This window comes from Lynx canadensis, chromosome A1 (assembly GCF_007474595.2).
Source record: "Lynx canadensis isolate LIC74 chromosome A1, mLynCan4.pri.v2, whole genome shotgun sequence".
In the NCBI taxonomy this organism is placed as follows: Eukaryota; Metazoa; Chordata; class Mammalia; order Carnivora; family Felidae; genus Lynx; species Lynx canadensis.
In genome coordinates, this window is record NC_044303.2 from 212718943 (window position 1) to 212743775 (window position 24833).

Consider the following 24833-nt stretch of genomic DNA (forward strand, 5'->3'; position numbering starts at 1 on the left):
TGTCAATCAGCCAGCACTTGCTTGTGTAAACGGTCCAGATACAATCTCCCACCCCCAAGTTTAAAATAGCAGCGTTTGTTTTTCTTTGAAAAACAGCCCCTTTGTGAAAAGTCTCTCTTCTGGCAGCACAAACAAAGCCTGTGAGCACTTCCCAGGGCATTTGGAGATGATTTGGTTCAAAGACACACATTCTCCTGGGTTGGTTTGCAGCTCCCCTTGCTCCAGATCTACTTTGTAAGCAAATTCAGCTTAGTATAGAGCAGACACTACTGGGCTTTGCTCTCTCCTGTCTGGAAGGTGAGAGGTGGTTGTTTTCCTTGGTTACCATTGGGATTAGGTGCTGAGGGTATTTGATATTGAAAAATAGCTGTGAAGTGCCCTGAGTTTATTAGCAATGTGCAGATATTTAGGTTTTAAAAGCAATTTGTTTTTAAAAGACTTTTCTCCAGCATATTTGTTTTTAATCAACTCACCAGTGGATTTACAAGTAATCTGCATTTGGTACAACAGAAATTTCTGAGCAGGCTTTATTTAAAACTGAGTGGAGAGAGGGAGAAAAACTGAGGTGGGAGGGGGGGTGTAGAGAAGGAGAGAGGTAGAGGGAAGGGATGAGAAAATTCTAAGGTTTCTTGGTAATAGGATGACCTGGTTTTTGCCCCAAATGACCAGCCTGCCATTTCACAATGAGCCAAACTCCCAGTTTCCATTTCTACTCTGACAACATTTTTGAATCACACCCAAGTTCAGAACCTTTAAACTGGCAAATCACTTCATATATCATGTCTCCCATCCTTCTTTTTACAGATGAAGAGGGGGAGGGGCTAGGAGATGAGTCTGTCAGCACCTATTAAATGCCACGTCACCAGAGGGGTGAAAGGAATTACACAACATCCCACAGTTGGAAACATTCTAGTCCCATATAATCATTAATGTTCTTTCTAGTTCTAAGGGTTGGGCAGAGGCAGGATTTTAGCCCTGGGAAGGAGCATGGAGGCAAATCCAATCTTTCTTGGGACCAAAAATGGCAGATTTGACAAACTCTGCCCAGTATTCTTTCCACATCGCTCACTTGTGATATAGATACACGTGCAGTGCCTTCCACAAGATGTCTTGGTTCCCAACTAAGTATCAGAACAATGGGAAATACTGCTCTTGTACACAGCATACTGCCTCTCTTCTACAGCCAGTGACAGCCCCTTGGGGTCATTATCCCTTGTACAGTCTGCAAGTCACTAGCTGCTTCTGTGGTCTCTTTCGCTCCTGGCGACTCTGAAATCAACAGGGCAGGCACTTTATCCCGTGGTGGAGATATGCTTTCTGCTGCATGGGTTTTGCAAGAACACAAGGAGTGTTTCAAGACAAATGTTTCAAGCGCACTTCAAGACAAATGTTCTCATCATGTATCTATGCTCTTTGAAAAAATAAGGAAGGAAATTATTTCATATATTCTCTTTAAATTTGTTTTAATTAGAATTTAATTTTAGTTATTTTAATTTTATTTATTTTTGAGAGACAGAGCACGAGCGGGGGAGGGGCAGAGAGAGAAGGAGACACAGAACCTAAAGCACGGTCCAGGCTCTGAGCAAGCTGTCAGTACAGAGCCCGACGCCGGGCTCGAACCCACAAGCTGTGAGATCATGACCTGAGCCGAAGTCGCAGGCTTAACTGACACTTCAGCGCCACCCAGGCGCCCCTCATATATTCTCTTAATGAAAGAAGAGACTTCACAGTTTTAATATTTTATTTGTGTTAATTATCATAAGCAATTATGGTCTGGAGGTTAGTTGTCGTAGGGTTCGTGAGAAAATCCAACCTTGTGTGTTGTACTTTACAACTTTGAGGGGATCAACACTGTTCTCCACATTTTGACACATAGAGTTTTCTATGATAAAAGTATATTTGAAAGGTTACAACAACCCGTGGAAGAGAATTATGAAAATGAACTATTACAGAATTTCATTGCGCTTTTTATTAAGAGTCTTAGAAATTTATTGTTCTCTAAGATGGAAATAATCAAAGTAAAGGGTAAGTATAGATTTAACCTAAGCTATAAAATCTGGCAGGTAAATATTCTCTCACCTCTTTCCTTTCTTTCTAAGCAGAGGGTGAAAGATCGCTTGGTGTTGTGTATTTTCAAAAGCACTTGTGCCAACAGGCTCACTCAGATTTCTCATGAAGTATCATCCATGTTTGTGACCAAGGGTTTCAAGTCTAATTTTCAATAAGGCAAATCCAAGTATTTAGGGCTTATAATGTATTTCCATAAACCTGCAGATGGTAATGTGATTACAGTGAGTCTCAGTCCCCGCCCCTCCCCCCAGCCCTGTTGATGCCCCACCTTGACATCTGGTCTCAGTGGTAGATGCTTGAGAAGCAGCAAAGGCAGAGGTTAGAAGGGTGGGCTCTGGGGTCAGATTGCCCCAGAATGAATCCTCACCCTTCTTCATTGTCTTTTTTTTTTTTAATTTTTTTAAACGTTTATTTATTTTTGAGACAGAGAGAGACAGAGCACGAACGGGGGAGGGTCAGAGAGAGGGAGACACAGAATCTGAAGCAGGCTCCAGGCTCTGAGCTGTCAGCACAGAGCCCAACGCAGGACTCGAACTCATGGACCGCGAAATCATGACCTGAGCCGAAGTCGGCCGCTTAACCGACTGAGCCACCCAGGCGCCCCCCTCTTCACTGTCTTTTTACAGTGGAGGGAATGAAGGCTAGATGAGGGACGCTTAATAATACCTGTCCCAGAGAACTGTAAAGATTAGACAAGACCAAGTTGATATACTCTAAATGCTGTGCTTAACCATAGAAATGGTAAAAATGAGGAGCTCTTATTATTTCCTGACATCTTATTTCTCCATTCCTGTCATATCTCCTCTGAGCCGGGCTTTCTATTGGCCAAGGTCGTAGCTATCTCATCTTCCAAACTGAGTACCTACCGAGAGGAAGCCAAGGTGAGCATGGGATTCTCCCCTGTCTCTGCTTGGAGGTTACATCTATTTATGGCCATGGTGATCCTTGGTGGCTAAGTTTCTATCTTTAATACTAATAGTAGCTATTGAGTGCTATTTGTCGAGCACTCTTCTAAATCCATTACATATATTAATCCACTGGATCCTCAAAACCACCCTAGAAGGTAGGTAGATACTGTTATTACGCCCTTGTGTAGGTGAGGCAAGTGCAGTTGGGCCACCACATAAGTCACACCCCTTATGTACGTGGCCTCTTATTTCTGCCCACACTTATGGGCTGCCATGGCTTCGCTACTTGGTTTGCAGTCAAATGAAGAGGCAAAACTCGTCTTATGTCTTATTACTGTACCTGATAAATAGGCAGTTATTATCTCCATTTATTGCTGTGCAAATTGAGGCATCTTAAAGAAGTCAAGCCGTTCTTTTCTTGTCAGATCATCATCCCTGGGGAAGGGGGGGGCAGGGGGTGGTGGTAGTATCACTTCTACTAGGTCATACTCTCTGCCAAGTGCACTGCTTATGTACGCAAAGGGAAGTGGCTAAGAACGTGGCTTTGAAATAAGAACCGTGAGATTTCAATATGGATAATGTTGCATATTGACTCTGTGCCCTCTCGTAGGCTCAGTTTCTTCATCTATGAAAAGGGAATTCACTGAATCTGTGAATCACAGGTTGTGTGAGTACTGAATAAGAGACCTGTGGTACTTGGATCATAGCAGGTGGTCATGAAATGGTTACTGTGGTTATTATCATTACATTATTATATAGCCAGCTTATGTTGGCTCTCCTAAAAATCCATTAGATCAAAAGCAACTAGGTCAAAGGCTCTAAATTTGTTTGCTTCTTTATTCCTTGAACAATAGTTGCTAGAGCTTAGGCAAGCTTTATCTTTCATTTTATACTTTCAAAAATCATGGTGAGTTCTTTGAGATGTATGTTCAGAGACAGGTCTTATAAGGGACACGGAACTTCTCCTGAGAAGAGTCAGCATCTGGGCAGTGACCAGTGCAATGGGACTGCTGGTCTCATTGCAAGATGATGGCTATACACCATTAAATAAGACTTTTTCGGCCCTTAACTTCCGTCCACTGCTCATCCTGGGGTAGCCAGAGGTGTTGCCATGAGTAGTAGAAGAGAAGAGTAACTGAGAATAATACTGTGGAAGTCAACCACATCCACCCTTGCCCCACCTAACCTGGCCTTTCCTCTCCTAAGGTCTGAACTTGGAAGGGCAGTGAAACTCTGATATTAAAGATGTCCAGATATTCCTTGGGGAGTAGGCAGTACAGAGGACTGAGTCAGTTTGACTCCTAGGTCATGGTACTCTAGCGTCACCATTTTGTGCAAAATCCCTTTCTGGTTTTATTTTTTTATGCATTTTTGTCCCCACTCCCATTCCTCCTCATGGAAAACCATTTTAATGGGTTCCATATGTATTTTTTTGCATATGTTCTGGCAGACTTTGTATTATTGTTTTTGTGTGCATGTATTTTCCATGGATGTAGATGGCTCTGCATTCACTTGTATTGTTTCTTATTTTTCAGTGAACATTGTTTTTAAAGATTTTTCCATATTGCTATGTGATCTATTGCTCCTAAGTGCTGCAATTAGAAGCAATGGGTCTGGATTTTTTACACCTAAACATTGAGACTGTTTATTAGTACCTAAGAGTGAAAACTCTGTGCTCTGCCCATATTTCATCCAAGGCAGAAGTGAACAATTTCACAAAGTGTGTTTGAAGGCAGTTGTCTGGCAGGGGGAGGGTGGGGTGGGGTGGGGTGGGGTGGGGGGAGGCTGTTTTATAAATGTATTCCATGAAGCCCAGTTCTTATAATGAACCAGCCACAAACATACTCCCTGTTACAGCAACACGTTACAAGCCAGGCTGCCACGTGCAAGTTCTAGGCTCCAAAGGCTTTGGGAATAAAGTGTGATGAACAAAAGGCCTTGTAAAATGAGACCATTCTGGGAGCTACAGGAAGTAAGGCCTTGGGTGAGGGTGCAAAGGAGGGAGAAAGAACTTCAACCAGGGACTTTAAGTGAAAGAAGAGGGGGAACTGGAGTTGAGACTTAAAACATACATGGGAATGCACAGAGTATTGGTAGAAAGTGCAAAAGACACTGTAGCTGGGGCGGTAATACGAACAAAGCAACGCAAGCTTGAAAGTGCAAGAAATCCATCTAGAAGGTGGCAAGTGGCATTTGTTTCTCTCTCTCTTCCTCCCTTGCTCCTTTTCTTTTCTTTTCTTTCTTTTTTTTCCCTCTAAAGCAGAAGATTAGTTATTTTACGAAGTGGCTACTGGTTTGCTGGAAGTAGCCTGTAATCCCGAGTGATGATTAGCCCCTGCTAGAGAGACTCCTTGTTATTCTCAAACATCAGAATGAAGAGGAGGGGGTGGGGACTTTAAACATAAACTAGTCAAAAGGCCTATGTCCCTGTGTGTGGCAGAGACGAGTGTTCCCGTCTAGCATTTTTTAAAGTGGCAGGGTTCATCTTACCCTTTTATTTTGTGTGTTTTGTAAAAATAAAAATAAACATCCAAGTTTCTTTAAGCAGCCTTTGCTACGTGGCAGAACACTTAGGCTGCAACGGGTGTGAAGTTTGTCAGAGTGTGTATGGTGGGTTAGCTGTTTTTTCATTTTCCCTCTAACCTGAGTTAATGGGAAGTTCCTGAGGCGTTTAAGCTCTTTGTAATAAACAGCCAAGCTCTGTGATTTGTACTAATGAACTCAAGCCTCGAAATATGAAATATTCCTTATACTGACCTTGCCCCTTTCCTAACAGTACTCAGGCATTAATTCTCATTTTAATCTGTCTCCCGCAAAGCATCTGCCGTCCAGAGCTGTGCCTTTGTGTTGGTGCAGACTGCCACGTGTCGTCAAGGAGGGGTCCCGAGTCAATTTGAGTTGTTCAGGGAATTTACTGTTGACAGTACATGCGTGGTAGACACAATCTGTAAACTTCAAGTCAGCAGTGGTACTTTGCAATCCGCGAGCTGAAGTCTAAGTTCCAAATAGCAGAGCATTCACCTTGCCACAGACTCATCAGGGAATTCCCTCGGTTTTATCTTTTGTGTCCTTTTCTTTCAGCGCATTTTGTCAAGGCCCTGCCAGAATATCACGTGGTGGCTCCTGTCCGCGTAGATGCCAGTGGGCATTTTCTATCACATGGCCTGCGCCATCCCATCACCAGCGACAGGAGGAAGAGAGATTTGGATGGCCCAGAGGATCGGGTGTACTATAGAATTTCCCACGAGGAGAAGGACCTGTTCTTCAACTTGTCAGTCAATCAGGGATTTCTTTCCAAAAGCTATATCGTGGAGAGGAGATACGGAAATCTTTCCCGTGTTAAGATGGTGGCTTCCTCGGCACCCCCCTGCCATCTCAGGGGCACAGTTCTGCAACAGGGCATCAGAATCGGGGTTGCAGCACTCAGTGCCTGCCAGGGACTGGTGAGTGCCCGGGTCCATCACCTACCTCCCTTCTCTGTCCCCAGGCCCCTATAGTCTCGTCCTGCATGTCCAGCACTAGTGGGTTCACAGACACATTCAGCACATGCACATTGAACACTTGTGATGAGCATGGTCCAGGCTGCCAAATGGGCTGGGGAGAAATGCAGAAAATCACATAAAAAGTGGATCGATCTGGGAGGTATGGAGAGTCAAGGCACTGAGGGTTCAGAGCAGGGAGGGTTCAACCTTCAACCGGGAACAGCATGGGAGGAGGGGAGGATTGGAGGTGGGTCTTCAGTCTCTGTGGCGGCTCGGAGGGTATTGTGACTGACTGGCTGGCCGGCCCTTTGGAGTTAGGAAAACCTGAATTTGGACTGAGAGGCTTACCAGTGGTGAGTAGCTGCTATGGCATAATGGCTGACTATGTGTACTTCGTAATCAGATTCGGTGTGGGAAGTTAGGCAGTCCGTTTATCCCTTTGTGCCTTTGTTTGCTCATTTGTAAAGTGGAGATAATGACAGTACCCAACTCATAGAAAAAGGGTTGGCAAAGTATGGCCCACAGACCAAATCTGGACTGCCTCTTGTTTTTTATAAATAAAGTTTTATGGGAACACAGGTAAGCTCATGTGTTTATAGTGTGTATGGCTGCTTTCAAACTACAACAGCAGAGCTCAGTAGTTGGGATGAGGACTGTATGGCCCACGAGGCCCAAAAATTGCTCTCTGACTTTTACAGAAAAAATTTACTGGCCCCTATAGTACAATATTGTGAGAATGAAATGAATATATATATATATATCAAACTTAGAAGAACGCTTGGTAAATAATACAGTCAATGGATGTTGGCTGTCATTATCATTTTTTTTTTTTTATGTTTCCAACATGCCAGGTACTGGAATGTGTCGTTTATGAGGTGGTTTATGTACATTGTCCTCTTCTGCCCCCCCCCCATCTTTGTTATTTTTCTAGATGATGAAGCTTGGAGAAGTTGAATAACTTTATTGGGCAGTTATTTTGAGCCTGAGTCCTTCTACCCCTTACCAGGCACCCCCCAATCCCCTCATCTCCCCTAGTTTTGGGGAACCACTAATCTACTTTCTGTCTCTGTTGCCTGCGTATTTAAAATCCTTGGTTTAATAAGCTTTTCAGGAGATTCTGATGCTCAGTAAAGTTTAAGAAGCACTGGCCCTGATCAAACATTAGGATCAACCCAGGAGCTTTTAAAAAGTACCCATTCCCCACCCCTCTTCCCAGATGTTCTGATTTACCTGGTCTGAGGGTGAAGCACAGACATCAGTATTTTTTTAAAGCTCCCAAGAAAATTCTAATGTGTGGTCAATGTTGACAGCCAATGAATTAGTGTGAGCAGGTATTAATTAGCAACATTAGTCAATATTACTCTAAAGTGGCAGCTCTTCCCAAGTAATTCTAACATGCAGCCAGGGCTGAGAACCGCTGCTCTCAATTGCCCCCTCTTTTCCTCTTGTGCTTTCTAAGGGAGATTGCACACTGGTTAGCATTATGTCAGGCTTGGAAACAGAATGCTGGGAGCTTTTCAATTTCAAATGGCCCCAGGGAGCAGAGCAAAGTACCATGTGGGCATTTTCAGATTCAGATTCCAGATTCATTCTAAGTACAGGAGCACAAAGAAGCAAATATTAACTAATGGACTAATGTGGTAGCCAGGATGATGGAAACTGTAGATTCAAATCACTAAATGATTTTGTCAGAAGAACCAATCTACTGGGATTAGTTTTGAGCCTTTCACACAGAATTGAACAGTTAATGATAGTTATAAAATAAGCCGTAAAATCCAAATGAGTTTCTTTCCTTTCTGTGAACATACGAACTGGCTGGCTTCAAGTTCATTTGCTCGTGTGCCATCATCGTCAGTGCTTCTCATCAAAAGGATAGTGGTTGGCCTTGTGTCTGATTTCCCCTGATCACTTGTCTGGGATCTGACCTCTGGGATATTTATTTTCCTTTTCACCAAAACAGGACCCCACACTCAAATTCACAGGATGGCAGGCTTAGGATGTATATTGGCTTTTAAGCCCCTCACCATTCCTAAGGACAGAGGTGGCATTTGGGAAAGCTTTCTGAGGAAGAAAACACTGTCATGTAGAACAAGACATGAGCTTTTCCTTCCTCTGGCTCAGGGCTGGCATATTCTTTGCTTTAGATATAGCCATCGTAATGCTGGAGGCTGTGTTCTCTTAGAGTTGCCTAAAATTTAAGGTCAATTTAGTGTCCCTTGGAGCAGGCTCAGATGGTTGCGGACTGAAGACCGAAGAAAGGTCACTCATGACAGGGTGTGGGATGGCCTCCCTCCATTTAATACCTTCCACACACCTCTGGTCCCCATCCTCTTGGGAGCTACTCTCAGACAGTCAGCCCATGTCCTGCCCAGCAGCCCCTCCTTGGTCATCTTTAACATTCTCACCACCCTCTCTCTCCTCTGAAGTCTTTATAACCTTAAAGTTACAGAATTTTTTTTTTTGAACAGTTTAGTTGATTTGTTCCATTCTAAGTTTTTTGATGGAGAGACTGTGTTGTTTAATCAATTAGACTTAGAATTGATCCTCAGTGGGAGTCATTACCTGTGAGAATTCCAGTGGGGTGGTTTTGGATTTGCTATTGCCAGGGACCCTATCGGATTTGCTCCAGGCTACTTTGTTGTTAGTATTTCAGCTGAGATTTTCTGCAAAATGTTATCCTGCACATTTGTGTATGATATGGGACTGGGGTTCAGATTCTTCATGGGTACCCCACCTCCACCGAGGGCTCAGTCTAGGCTCCCAGATACCTGAGTCAGTAAATATTTGTAATGTTTTTATTTTAATAAATATTTTAAATTTTTGTTCACAGTCAGGGACAGCTCAGGCTTTATTAAAGTGAATATGGTTTTTGGCTCTATCCTAAACCCTAACCTCAATTCCCACCCCTACTGGAGAATTAGATCCTGACCCGAATCCAAATAGCTCTCTTTCTTAGGGGCCACTCAGCTTCAACTCCCCCTCAACTCTCTTTCCTTTTCCCTTTTGGCACCTTGAGATTTCCTTTCTTGATCTGAGCTCAACGATGGATTACAATTTTCAAAGAGGTATTCTTAGTTTTGTTTTTTTTTTTTTTAGTTAAACTTTTTATTTTGAGATTGTTGTGGATTCATATGCAGGTGTAAGAATGAATACTGAGAGATCCCATGTACCCTTGACTCAGTCCCTCCCAATGGTAGCATCTTACAGAATTACTGCACAGTATCATAGGCAGCAGTTTGACATTGATATAGTCAAGATGCCCAACATTTCTATCACAAACAGTTACTCATGTTGTCCTCTTACAGCCGTACCCATTTCCTTCCTGCCTCTCTCCCCTCCTTATGTGTACATTTTGTATTTAAGTCATAATCCATTCTGAGTAAATTTTTGTGTAAGATGTGAGACTTAGGTAGAGGTTCATTCTCTCTCTTCTTTTCTTGTGGCCTATGAGTGTCTAACTGCTCCAGCACCATTTGTTTTAAAAAGGCTAACTTCCCTCCTTTGAATTGTTTCTACGTTTGTGAAATTCATTTGGAGATATTTTTGTGAGTCTGAGTTTTGTGTTCTATTCCATCAGTAGAATCTTTATTGCTATAGCTGTATAAGTAGTCTGGAAATCTAGTAGACTGATTCCTAACATTTTATTTTTTCCCAAAATTGTGTTTGTAATTCTAGTTCCTTTGCCTTTCCATATAAATTTTAGAATAGTCTGACCACAAAAATGTGCTGAGATTTTGGTAGGAATTATATAAACTTATATATAAACTCGTAGAATTGACATTTGTTACAGTTAGTCCAGTTGATGAACAGGATAAGTTTCTTCCACTTCTTCCCATGAGACCTATCCAGGTTGACTGGTTGGAGTAAAAGGTCCATGATGCTTGTTTTCTCTCCTTCCCAAGGTGAGAATTCTATAGCTCCTTAGAAGGAATTCTAAATCTCACTCTGATGGCATTTCTCACCAGGAAATCTCCCAGACATTGTCCTCGAATGTATCACCCATTAGTTGGGCTGTCCTTATGGACCAGCGGGCTTATCCCACCTATAGGGTAGTTAGCGTGAATAGAGAATGAGGCTGTTAAACGAACTGTAATAATTGCTTTGTATTTTTTTAATTTACTTTTCTGGGTCAGAGAATTTATTTGGGGAAAAATTAGTGAAACTGTTTTTGCAAATCTGTTCCCTTTGTTTGTTTACTCATATTTATTCTTGAAGTATTCTGGTTTGGAGAGTTTTTTGATTCTAAATCAGATAGAATGATAGTTTCTTCTGTGCTGAGCCTCACTGTCTCCCCCACTGCTGAAAGATGGCGCCTGGCGGGATGACCACATTTTATTCACGGGTGAGATTCTGCTTATTGATTCAGAGCACGTTTGGAGAAGAGTCTTCTGCGCTGTGACCTAAGTTTCTATGCCTCATTAGTATGATCTATGATTTCTTTTCAGTTTGAAGAATTCTAGTGTCTAAACACTGTTTATAGGTTTTTAAGTGTCCAACCTGTCTCAAAAGTTGTAACAAGAACCTTCATTTCAGTGACTGCCTTAACCCCCTTGCAAACTATTCCTACACAAAAACACCGATAATTATGTTAGTCAGCCCTGCCTATTTCATGCTGTTGTAGATAACAGCTCTAAGTACTTTTGAAAAGTATCCAGTTCTCTTGTTGGCTTAGTAAGAGTAACTGAATCTCTTCACCTACCTTGTTGGGGCAACTCATTAAAACTGCTCTAATCAGGTCATCAGTGAACTTTGTGTTGCCAGTGGGTGCCTCTCTGTTTTCACTGTACTTATGTTTCAGCACCGTTTGACACAATTTCTATTTTTATGTATTTTTTTCTCTTGGCGTAAGTGGTAACGCATTATTATGGTTTTACTCCTACCTACCACCCTGAGAGTTCTGTCTCAACATCCTTTGCTTCTTTCCATATCTTTAACTACTAGAGTGTCCCAGGGCTTTGTCTGTAGCTCCCTCTTCTCTAATTTCATCCTCTATTAGGTGATCCTGACCAGTCCCAAATGCTGTCTACTCCTCTGTCAGTTTATCTGACCATCTGTCCTTCTGTTCATTCATTATCTATCATTATCATCTATCTAATCATCTATTTGTATAATTATCTATTGTATCTATCTATCTATCTATCTATCTATCTATCTATCTATCTATCTATCTATCTATCTCATCTAGCTCTATCTCTGTACATGTATGTGAATAACTACTAAATTTATGTATCTAACTCTGATATTTCCTTGCAACTCCAACTGTATTTGCCATTTCCACATGTATGCCAAATAGGAATCTCAAATATGACATGTTCATAGCAATACTCTTGATTCCCTCCTCCTGCCATTTTCCCCATTGTTGTATGTGTCAACTTTATTCGTTCAGTTGTTCAGCCAAAACCCATGGACTCATCCTATGGTTGACTCATCTCTTTCTCTCCTACTCTGTATTTATTCTTATCAGCAAATCCTGTCAGCTCTTCTTTCAAACTATGTGCAGAATCTACCCCTCTTATCACTTCCACATTGTCAACAGGGGTAGTTTTGTCCTATAGGGGACATTTGGCAATGTCTGGAGATATTTTTGGCTGTCACAATTGGGGAAGGGATGACTACTTCGGGCTTCTGGTAAGTAAAGACCAGTGATGTTGGAAACTTTCTACAAACCACAGAATGACCCTCCCCGACAAAGGATTGTATGATACAAAATGTCAATAGTTTCGAGGTTGAGAAACTCTGCCCCAGTTCTAGTCACCACTGAATTGACCTCCCAAGTGGTTCCTCCACTTCCTCTCAATTCTCTGCAAGCCATTTCTCACGTAGTGGCCAGATTGGACTTCTAAACACATTTCTAGAGCAGTGCACTCTACTGCTTAAAATCTCTACTTATTTCCCATCATAGCAGAATAAAATCCGAATGTCTTGTCTTAGCTTCCAATATCCCTCTGGCCTGGTCACTGTCTACCTCCCTGGCCTCCTGCCCCATCACCTTGCCCTCCAGCCACACTGACCTTTCTGTCTTTCAAATGTACCAAGCACACTCTGGCCTCATCGCCTTTGCATTCATGTTCCCTCTGCCTAGAACACTCTTCCCTCAGATTTCTACCTAGCTGCTCCTTCTCGTCGTTTAGATCCCAGCTGATGATCTTCCCTGACCACTGAATCTAAAGTAGAAACCTCCAGTGTTCTACCACATTGCCCATTTTATTTTTAAAAAGAACCTATGATACCTGATGTTTTCTTTTATTTTTTGCTTAACTTTTCTTTTCCTCACCCTGTCTTGTTCACACATGTTTAGCTATGTTAGATAGTAAACCTTCAGTGAATACTGGCTGAATGGATGGATGTGTTTGTTTCAGCATTTAGCCTTTTACTGCCCCAAGTTTTTGTAGACCTCCCCCAGGCTGTGGCTTCACAATGAGATTATATTTCCTCAATTACCCAAACAATGACTTGAACACCACCTATTGACTTCTATGGTACAGTCTGCTTAAATGGTCCCTAAATCACTTCTAGTGGGTTCCCAGGGCACTGGCTCATTGTGGCAGTGTGATGTTGCTCTGCTCTATGGCCCTCTTGGGTTCATCACCCGAAGAGCATTGTGACTGCCACTATCATGTTGACTTTGGGAAGAGGACACTGTTATCAACTTTGCTTTTCTCTTCTGAGCCTGGGTCGGGCCTTTTCTTAGTTCCGTAAAGCACATCAGATTCCAAACTGTAATTATCAGTAAGACTTTTTGGAAAGTTTGCATATAAAGGGAAGGAAGGTATGGTACAAATAACAACTTAAAACTTCTCTTCACCTTGGCTGTGCTGAGTGTAGGCTGAGTTTCAAAAGGGTCTCTAACCAAGCACTTGGCCTTTTGATACGTAGCAAAGATCACCCCACCAGCAATCTCCTTGCAAAAGGGTGCACTGAAACAGAATTCTTTACTGAGTCCTGGGCCCAATCATGAAGCCTCTGAGAAAGGAGGAAAATTTCCCCACCCCAGGCTGAGTCTCATCTTTGTTTCTCGTGCTTCTTCTCAGGTGTTTCCTGCAAGGAATAGCTACTTGCTTCATGGGCAACCCCAATCTAAAGCAGCTGGGCCCAACAGGGTAGTTTGTACCTAGTAAACCCCACAAAAGTGCCCTATCAAGGGGAGGGTGGAGGCCTGAAATCCAGATCAGGATCTGCCAACTGAACCAAATCCCAGTTTCAAGATGAAAAGAGGGTTTGTTATAAACCCTTTGCCCAAAGTGGAGCATCTTTTTGTAATTTGTCTACCTAGATGGGTGCCGTTTAAAATTCATCTGTCTGAAAGGGACACCTTTTAAAATTTCATCTGTCTCTCTTGCACACCTTCTTGCAATTTGCATACATGTGTGCTACTGCAATAGTCACGGAGCCCCTTCCCCACAGGATTTGGCCTGGCTCTGTGGCTCCTGGATGACAGTCACATGGGGACACAGTCATCCATCACCAGCATGTTTCCCAAAGCCTAAGGTACTCGGTTTCTTGCAACAGGTTGGAGAGGTGGGGAGTTTATGTGCATTAATAACAGATCCTTTTCCATTGAGGTATCGCAAGTCTCAGCCAGTGCTTTTTCCCAATCTCTCCTTCAGTTCAAGGTGAAGAACAGTCTGTGTCTAATTCCTGAAACTATTGGGCTCTTTGTTTCTGATCTGCAGTGAACAACTGCTTGAGCTGCAAGACAAGGGAGGAGGCCTTTTCAAGAAGAGAGAGTTAACATAAATGCTCAGATCTTATCAGGCTGTCTAGAGAAAAACAATTTCTCCCATACAAATGCACAAATTATAGTGAAACGTTTCTGTTGAAACATATGCCCAATAGCAATTCTGAAGGCATCCTTCTGTTTCCTTGTTTAGCTATCTTTACATTGAGGTGAAGTGAATTTTAATTTTTGTCATCCAAACAAACGGAAGGTATGCTCCAAAAAGAAATTGAATCTTAGGATGTAGGACAGTAGGAAGCTTTGGAATTGTCTTCCAGCTTCTACTAGAAAGATACCAGTTTTTGCTGGGATAGGCTGTTACATCATTTTAACTTTGTAAACGTTGTTAGATTCTAATTTCCCCAAATCCTAGAATTAAGTGTTCTCGTGTTTTGCTGTGTGAATGCTGTAAATGAGATCAGTGGCATTTAAAACTCTATGCTCTATGATGGTGCCTCCATTGAGAGAGGGGTGCGCTTCACTCCACATTACTCCCTCAAGGGCAGTTCAGTTCTTGGCCCAGATGGAAAGTTCTGCCAGTTCCTTTTCCACACAAGCAAATAACATAACCATCTCTGCCCTCTTGTTCTTGAACTCCGGCTGCAGCCCAGGGTGATGTAGCTGACGAATGAAATCCACTGGCAGAACTCTGTGGGAAATCTCCCAGAGTGGCTTCTGGCCTTGCTTCCTGATCTGGAACTTTGTGGCTCCTTTGCCGAAAACAGTCGTTTGAGTTGTGGGATGCCTGTGTGTCAGGTTTTGGTGCTCCTCGCCAGGAGGGAGGGAAAGTAATGCTCTGTGTATCCCCTAACTCTGCTCCCAGGCTGAGGAATTCCTTGTGACCCTGACGTTTGGGGGTTGCCTGGTCAGACCCATGATTACTCAGAAGTGAGACTTTGGAACTGGCTGGCGGGAGATTTGTCCCTATCGGTGCTTTGTGTTACAGGCTTATAAACATGAGCGTTATTTTCTCCCCTCCTCTTTTTGCATCTTTCCACTTCCTTTTCAATTTGGCAGGTTCATCTTGTGAGTTCCCAGCATGATGGATTGGAAATGAGAGAGAGAACTGAAGAACGTATACTTCAAGAAGCAGCATTGTTTTCTTTCTTTGCTGGATCTTGAATTAGGGACCTTTTCTGTGGGCCAGGTATAGGTCAGGAGAAGGAGTGACCCTCATCTTATGGGAGACAAGAGGCCAGAGCTCTGTTTGTTATTGGGTTAATTACTTGACTTATGGGTCCACACAAATACAGATACAGATGTCACTCCCTTCTCCTGTATATCTTTTCTCTGAAGTCTTTATTTTGAACCTCATTTCTGTTTTCATTACAGACACTGAAGATTGGGTGTCCGGAGTTTCCCACTTGATGTTCATAGATTAATATTTCTCTTCTTTTTTGATCGCGTACGAGTCACAGGTCCAGGAAGCTTAAATATTAGCTTTCAGAAAGCTCTAGTTCCTTTCAAAAACATCTCCATTGACTAACAGATATTAATAAGATCTTTGAAAAATGAGAAAATAGGAGGCCTGGGTTTTAGGTTTTGTAACTGAAAAACGTTTTATTTGCTTGTTGGAGATGGTTTTTCAGTGTGACATAACTAATTTATTTTTGGCCGGACAGTCTGTGTTAGAGAGCCATAGCAGGTCTGTGGAGACTTGGCATGTTTTTCATACAGAGCAGTCCCACTGGATTTGGGAGTCAGAGGAGCTGGGCTCAAGTCCTAGTTCAATACTAACTAACGATGTGATGTTAGTTGAGATCCTTTGCCTTTTTGGGTCTGTTAGTTGAGTGGATTGGGTCCTTGCTACTAAATGTGTGGCCCATGGACCGTCAGAATGTGATCAACCGGGAACTTGTTAGTAATGCAGATTCTCAGAGCCTACACCCTGACTTGCTGAATCAGACCTACATTTTAATAAGAGCCCCAGGTAATTTGTATGTGCATTAAAAGTTCACAGGCATTGACTCACCAAACCCAGAGATACTAGTTCTGTTTGAGTTCAGCCTTTTACATATTGCATCCTTCCTGCAAATTGTTGGCCCAAATATCTAGTGAAGCTTAGAAACAGTAGTGGGGGGGGGATGCTGCTGTTCTAATCAATGTTGATGGATAGAAGGGTGGAAGAGGAATCTTAGAAAATGCAATTCAAAAAAAGACTGAAAAGATACATGAGACCTGGGAGCCAAATGAGGCAGGTGATGGTGGCCAGATATACTCTCCATCATCCTTTGCTGCTCTTCTGACTTCCACAGCATTTAGCTCTATTAGAACCCTTGTCCTTGACATGAACAGCTCTTACCAGGACAGCTTCCAGTCGTTCTCAGGTTATTTGATCTCATCTCTGGTGAGTATGCTAGGCAATAATCTTTTGTTTTGGTGTCTTCATCTAAGCTGTTGAGAAGAGGCTTTCTGGGCCCCCCAAAGGCTAGGAGGGACAATAACAACCAATACATTTAGACTTTCATTTCCACTCCCAAGGGGATGGAGCCTGGTTGATGCTAAGTTTGGGTTAAGAACGAGGAAACCTTAATGTTTATAAATATTCCCTTAAGAGACTGTGAGTGTGGAGTTTTCCAGGATGTTCAGGAAAGTCTAGGAATAAAAGGGCAATGGCAAAGCAAAGATGGGGCTTTCCTCTCAGCCCTGGGAGGACACTATCCATGCAGAGAGGACCACTTATGTCAGTGCACCCCACAGTCAACAGGGACAGGAGCCCCGGCCTCCACTCCTGGTCCAGACCACTTACTTCCATTAAGTTCTATATCTTTGACTAAATACACTGGGGTTTTAGAGAAGCTGTGCATATGCTTCTCTTTCTACTCCTCACAAACCATCTGGTAACACCACAGTTGTCCTGTTCCCCTTCTTCAGTGATTACACTTGGTTTTTTGCTTTTAAGACTTTTCAAAATAGTCAAACACGGAAAATCTTCGTCTAAACACACACGTTACAAAAATACGATCTTCTGAGATTTCCCAATAGTGTATGTTGTTGTATTTGTTTATTTCCCTCCTTGAGACATTTGAAGTATTCATTGAAAGAAAAAGACTTTCAGGGGCACCTGATCGGTTCGGTTGGTTAAGCGTCTGTCTCTTGGTTTCAGCTCAGGTCATGGCCTCACAGTTCATGAGTTCGAGGCTCGAGTGGGGCTGTATGCTAGCAGCTCAGAGCCTGCTTGGGATTCTCTGTCTCCTCTCTCTCTGCCCCTCCCCCACTTGCTTGTGCTTGCTCTCTTTCTCAAAATAAATAAACGAAAAAAAAGAAGTGACTTTCATACCCCAGCGTGTCCTATACCAGACCCACTGTCTCTAATTCAGTCTCATTCCCACTTACACATTCCTTCAGGGCTCCTCAGCGAAACTGCCTGGGAGGCAATAAGCTATTCTGAGAAACAGATTTGTCAGAGTTCTACAGTGTGCCATACTGAACGGTCCCATTTGGTGTCATTGATTCCCCTCGTCACCAGTCCACCCTCCCCTCACCACCGCCACCCTGTTTGCGGACAGATTTTTCTCTGGAAATTTTTTCCTCACTTGGTTTCTGCTTTGGCCCTAGAGAATGAGTCACACAGTTTAAAAATGCACAGCTTCCACAGTCTCTGACTGGGTCATCAGATATCGCATCTTTCTTCCAAGCAGCCCCCCCCTTCTTCCTGCAAGTCTTGTTTTCTGTTGTTTTGTTTTGTTCTTTTTTAAGTTGCAGCTGCATTTTTCTCTTTCTAATCCCCCAACATTCTCAGCTTATCTCTGATGACTGATTCCCCCCTCTGTGGCGGTGGATTTTCTGGGCTTTCTCTTTGGCTGTCCTTTCTTTTTCTTGCTTTTGCTGCATTTTGGTTACTTTTACTATTTTTTTGTTTTTTAGCATATGTGCAGCAGAAACACAAAAAGTTCAGTTGTTAGCTAAAATGAGGCTTATATAATGTACAAGTTATTTAACTTACAAAGCAGATATATTTAACTTATTTAATTTTATATTTTATATATTTTAGAATACATATTTTAAAAAAATTTTAATGTTTATTTTTGAGAGAGAGAGAGAGACAGAGCATGAGCGGGGAAGGGCACAGAGAGAGGGAGACACAGAATCTGAAGCAGCTCCAGGCTCTGAGCTGTCAGCACAGAGCCCGAAGTGGGGCTTGAACTCACGAACCATGTGATCATGTCTTGAACTGAAGCCGGAGGCTTAACCAACTGAGCCACCCAGGCGCCCCTATAATCCATATTTTATATTATGTTACATATTACTTTTCAGTTAACTTATATAATTTACATAAGTTATATCTCTCATATATAATACATAGTATATATATTAATTTAATTAAAGTACATGAAATTCTATCTCATATATAGCATATATTAAATTATATGTCTTATCTTGGGTCACCTGGCTGGCTCAGTCAGAAGAACATGCAATTCTTGGTATTGGGGTCATGAGTTTGAACCCCATGTTGGGTTTGAACCCCATGTTGGGTATATTTATTTATTTACAAATAAATAAATAAATAAATAAATAAACTTTAAAAAATATATGTCTTATCTCCTTTCCAATCTCTGTGCAGCTTGATAGAGAAAGAATAGTGGGAATAGGCTGCTCACAGCAGAACTTCCAGATAAGAGAGAGTTTACTGCAGGGGCAGGAGCAGTGTGTGTGTGTGTGTGTGTGTGTGTCCGCCCGCGTTAGGAGTGGGGGAGGGGGTTAGCTAATACAGAATAAGTCCACAGAAAGGGGTTTTTATTTTTATTTTTTTTAATTTTTTTTTTCAACGTTTATTTATTTTTGGGACAGAGAGAGACAGAGCATGAACGGGGGAGGGGCAGAGAGAGAGGGAGACACAGAATCGGAAACAGGCTCCAGGCTCTGAGCCATCAGCCCAGAGCCCGACGCGGGGCTTGAACTCACGGACCGCGAGATCGTGACCTGGCTGAACTCAGACGCTTAACCGACTGCGCCACCCAGGCGCCCCTGAAAGGGGTTTTTATATGAAGCTATGTTGCAGAAGAAATGGCTGAAATCACAGTTATAATTATAGTTAAAGGTGTCAAAACATCCTTGACCCTCATTCATTTGAAATTGCATCGGAGCAGACAGCACATCTGAGTTTGGATGATGGATGGGAGGCAAGCATCCAGTCTCCCTTCAGTGAGTATTCTTTTCTCTCTGGAAGGTTGTGAAGGCAGTAATGACCATGGCAAATGACCAGGAAAGGATTTGAGATCCACTGATAAATGCTTTACATCCTTTCTCTGGAAAGGATTTGTTCTTTTACTAGTTAATTCTATTTACATTAAACTGTTTTAATAGAGAGATACAAGTTTGATAAGGAGGCTTTTCTTCCTTTTTACTCTAATCTCTAGGCCAGTCCCCTGAGATTTAGGCTTTTATTAATCAAAAGTACTGGGCCTGGAGTTGAGAGACCTGTGCTTTATGTCTGATCGCCCCTGGCTCGCAGGAGCCCCAAGTTCCCTCACACCTGTGGTCCCAGCTTCCTCACCTGTGAAATGAAGGGTGAGCAGTTTCTACTGTCTCATCAAACTCAGGCACTCTGACACTGTGACTGATCTGTGGCCAAGGCACGTGCCGTCATATGGCAATGTGTGCAAAAATGGGATGATGATGATGATGATGAGTCATGGCTAGGTAAAAACCTCTCTTTTGAAAATTGAATCTGAAAAATGAAAAATCAAAAATGTGACAGTGAGAAAGACTGTTCTAGCCCAAGTTGTGCAGGGGGTGGGTACTGACGTATTCTGTGCTAGGGAAATGGCGGCAGAAGGAGGATGCTGATGTCAGAGCATTTCTTGTGATAATCTTCCCTGGAAATTTCCCGGGGTCATCTTGGTGAGAGGCATGTAGTGTTTACAGCCTGGTGGGCTCTTGAATTAGATAGACTTTGGTCATAAGCTCTGTAACTTTGGGCAGATTTTCTCTTAGATTGTAAATAGCGACTTACCTAATAATACTGTTTTTATTGGTTGGCTGTGAGGACTAAATAAAATATTGAGTGTGTAACACTTTTTTGCACAGAGTATATGTTCAAGAAACTATGTATATGTAGCTCTTATTATTGTTATTATTAATTAATTAATTATTATTGCTACATAATTATTATTAATGTTACTACTGCAATTGCAGAATAACTAGAGGGTTCAGTCCTCCAGAAAATATCTCCTCCAATGTTCAAGTAAATAGTTTTATATATTCACATTTATCTGCAGTGCCCGAGAATTAACATATACTTTATTATTCACCATTTAGTCTTTTGGACGAAATAAGTTAACATTTCAATTATTTCTTTTTTCTTAATCACATTTTTCTACTAAGGTAGAAAAATGCTTGGCCATTTAAAGTTTTCACTCTTTCTCTCCCCATGTTCACCTTTTATTACTGATCCAGGGGAAGAAAAAATAATCTAGAGCACAAATCACCATAGGAGAGGACTCCAGATTTCCCCCTCCATTTATAATGTTTTTTAAAGCAGGTAATCCATTTACATGCTGCAACATTTTAAAGATGCAACTTATGTCTGTCTCTAGACTCCCAACTCACCTTTTCAGAAAACTCCTCTGCCTAGGCTTCAACGGTATTATTATGGATATTTTTGTATGTGGTGACATATACATAGCAAAAACTAACCATTTTAAAGTGTGAAGTTCAGTGGCATTAAGTACATTGACATTCTTGTGCAACCATTATCACCAGAACTTTTCCAGCTTCCCAAATTCTGTCCCAATTAAATAGTAAGTCCCCATTCGCTTCTTGCCCTCAGCTCCTGGCAACCCCCATTTCACTCTATGTCTTATTAAATGTGACTACTCTACGTACCTCGTATAAGTGGAATCGTGTGGTACTTGTTCTTTTGTGACTGGCTTATTTCAATTAGCATAATATCTTCAGGGTTCAACCATGTTATACCATGTGTCAGAATTTTCTTTTATTTCCCCCTCGGGGTTATTGAGATATAATTGGTATACAAAAAAAAAATCCTGCACATAATTAATGTGTACAGTTTGGTGAGTTTGGAGATATGTATATACTCATGTTACCATTACGACAATCCAGGTCATAAACATATCTGTCACCTCCAAAAGTTTCCTTGTGCCCATTTTTCTTTCTTCCTTTTCCTTTTCTTTCCTTTCTTTCTTCCCTTTTCTTTCTTTCTTTCTTTCTTTCTTTCTTTCTTTCTTTCTTTCTTGTGGTAAGAACATTTGACATGAGACTTATCCTCTTCAATTTTTAACTATATGACACCTTACTGTTAACTACAGGCACTATGTGCACATCAGATCTCTGGAACTTACTCCTCTTGTATCACTGTAACTTTACACCCATTGAACAGTTGCCCGTATCTTTCTCCCCCATCCTCTGATAACCACCACTCTATGGTCCACTTCTACCCCCTGGACTATTCTAGATGCCTCTTAGAAGAGGAACCGTGCAGCATTTGTTCTTGTGTGACTGAATTGTTTCACTGAACATAATGTCTTCCAGCCCCATCCATGTTGTCATAAATAGGAGAATTTCCTTCTTTTTTAAGGTTGAATAATGTTCCCTGGCATGTGTATACCACATTTTCTTTATCCATTCATCTATTGATGAACATTGGATTATTTCCATGTTTTGGCTTTTGTGACTAATGTTGCAATGAACATGGGAGTGCAGGTATCTCTTTGAGATCCTAATTTCAATTCTCTTGAATGTATACCCAGAAGTGGGATTGCTGAATGATATGGTAGTTCTATTCTTAATTTTTTTAAGGAAACTCCATATTGTTTTCCAAAGCAGCTGCACTATTTTAAATTCCTTCTAACAGTGTATAAGCGTTCCAAATTCTCCACATCCTCCCCAACAATTGTTAGCTTTTAATTTTTTAAATAATAGCTTCCTAACAGGTATGAAGTGATATCTCATTGTCGTTTCGATTTGCGTTTCCTGATGACTAGTGATGTTGAATATCTTTTCATTTACCTGTTGGCCATTTGTATTTGTCCTTTCTGAGACTGAATTAAATGTAGATTGTTATTAATCTAGTTAATGGATTATTACTAAAAATTTTTTTTAATGCTTATTTATTTTTGAGAGAGAGAGAGAGAGAGAGAGAGAGAGACAGAGCGTGAGTTGGGGAGGGGCAGAGAGAGGGGGAGACACAGAATCTGAAGCAGGTTCCAGGCTCCAAGCTGTTAGCACAGAGCCTGATGCGGAGCTCTAACCCAACTAACCAAGAGATCATGACCTGAGCCAAAGTCAGATGCTCAACCGACTGAGCCAGCCAGGCGCCCTTAGATAATAGATTATTATATATAACAATATAGGTTATTATTCAATGTTAAATAGGACAGAAATTTTTAGTGTAGACTTTAAAAATTTCGGTGTCTGTGTGGAGAACAGAAGTTGGGAATGTAAATTAGAATTCCCAGACCAGAGCTGTACGCTGGTGGCATAGTAGGACTAAGCTCTGAGCACGGAGCCAGAAGATCTGCATTCTAAGCCCTCCTGTGACTCTAGCTTGCTTCAGGGAGTTAGTGTTGACACTTAAGCACAATAAATGACTCCTTGACTGCTTCCCATAGGTCCTCTGTGCATTTTGTTAATGTCCACCTTGGTAATATTCCACAGCAAGTGCTTACGTGGAGAAGTGCAAATAACCAGCATCTGATTGCTACCATTAATAAGCATCTGCAATATAAGAGTGCTGTCATTGTGCCTCACTGCTGGTATTAGATGATAGGTAGTTTGTTGCTATTGGGTGTTGCTATTCCAGACCCTAAATCAAAACACAAATTACATCTATAGTTATTAGTCTATCTGTATAGAAAATTACGAATTTACACCAATACATTCAATTCCAGTCCAACACCACGGATTCATTCTGGTTTTCTGTCTTTTCAAGTTTGTAAAAATATCTTCTCTGACAATGACAAAACTGGTTCCCATTATCCTTAGCATATTTTCTCATCTGATCACTCCCCTTGTTTGTAACCAATACCCCATTGCTATCGTTGCTACAACCATCTTTCTTGTCTGGATGCCCTTCTCACGTCAGTTGGGCTTCTGTGTTCCGTGCTGGTTTCCCCCAGTTGCCTCATGTGGCTGCTGTCCTTACCCTGCTTAGCTTCTGCCCCTCATGCCAGGCCATGGGGCTTTTATTCTCTAGCGAGGGTGGTGCCCTGTGGGGTTGTCAGAGCCCAGAAACTAGCACTGAAAAACCCAGCACTGCATCACTTCCCCTTTTTGCCTTTGCCTTGTTTTCGTTCTGGGCTCTGGTATCCTGCATCACACTTTCTCCCTGTGCAGATATCCCTTTCCTCTACTCAGGCACTGATGCTCTGCTCTGTTCCACCTAAATGCTCCCTGAACCCCGACATCACTACTCCAATCTCATACAGATGCCTACTGCACTCTGACCTACTTAAGGGCTTTCGAACTGAACTGTTCAAGATGGGAAGAATAGGGAGAGGGAAGGTCATTTTGCTTATAATTTGACCATGTTTGTCTGCGTGATCACCCAGTGCCCTTCCAATTCAGATATTCTGTGATTCCATGCTGCGTTGGTGACAGATCCTCAGCTCTACCTTGGTAATTGTTCCGTGCCCACCAGGTTTGGCTCTGCCTTTGGTTGCTGTCCTTGCCTTTGCTTCCTGCCTTTGTGTTCACACCTGCTACCCTAGTTCTTTTTTTTTTTTTTTAATTTTTTTCAACGTTTTTATTTATTTTTGGGACAGAGAGAGACAGAGCATGAACGGGGGAGGGGCAGAGAGAGAGGGAGACACAGAATCGGAAACAGGCTCCAGGCTCTGAGCCGTCAGCCCAGAGCCCGACGCGGGGCTCGAACTCACGGACCGCGAGATCGTGACCTGGCTGAAGTCGGACGCTTAACCGACTGCGCCACCCAGGCGCCCCCCTAGTTCTTGATGTAATGCCCACTTTACTGGTTTCCTGGAGTCTTCTGTCCTTGGATGTGTTATCTGCAGGGCCTCTGCACTAACTGTTAGCTGGGCTTTGCTGCAGAGACTGCCCCAGTGGTTGGCACCATGCCTGCTTCCTATTTCCCTGTGTTTTTCCAGCAGCCCATGGAGTTTTATCAATAGTTCTTTATGGAACATTGTGGATATTATGTAAACTTTATGCTAGTTTCGGTGTGAAAAGGTCTGTTTAAGAGTTGCAGTGTGGACAACTCCTGTTTTAAATTCCTTTTGCTCTAAAAAGCTTTTATGAGACTGTGACTTATACTTTTGTTAAGCCTCCCTTTGTATAGGTGCGACTCTGTAAGTTTACTTACAGTGAAGTCATCCCCAAAGCACATGCTATTTTACCATTGAGTCAGCTGTATAATTTTTTTTAACGTTTATTTATTTTTGAGACAGAGAGAGACAGAGCATGAACGGGGGAGGGTCAGAGAGAGGGAGACACAGAATCTGAAACAGGCTCCAGGCTCTAAGCTGTCAGCACAGAGCCCGACGCGGGGCTCAAACTCACGAACTGTGAGATCATGACCTGAGCCGAAGTCGGACACCCAACCGACTGAGCCACCCAGGCGCCCCGAGTCAGCTGTATAATTTGAAATGTATCTCTAAGTAAAGCATCTTTTAAATTCATGTGAGCATTGGAAAGACAGAATGGGAATCAGTAAAAGGAACACAGGCATGATTGACA

The 24833-nt window shown here is 42.2% G+C and overlaps 1 protein-coding gene across 1 annotated transcript in view; it reads left to right on the plus strand.

Moving 5' to 3' along the window:
* The window catches only part of ADAMTS12 (ADAM metallopeptidase with thrombospondin type 1 motif 12), a 329126-nt gene that overhangs the window by 1821 nt on the left and 302472 nt on the right, over positions 1-24833 (plus strand). Inside the window, exon 2 of the mRNA XM_030331700.2 lies at positions 6060-6421. Coding sequence (XP_030187560.1) covers positions 6060-6421 — 362 coding nt within the window. The remainder of the gene's footprint in view (positions 1-6059; positions 6422-24833) is intronic.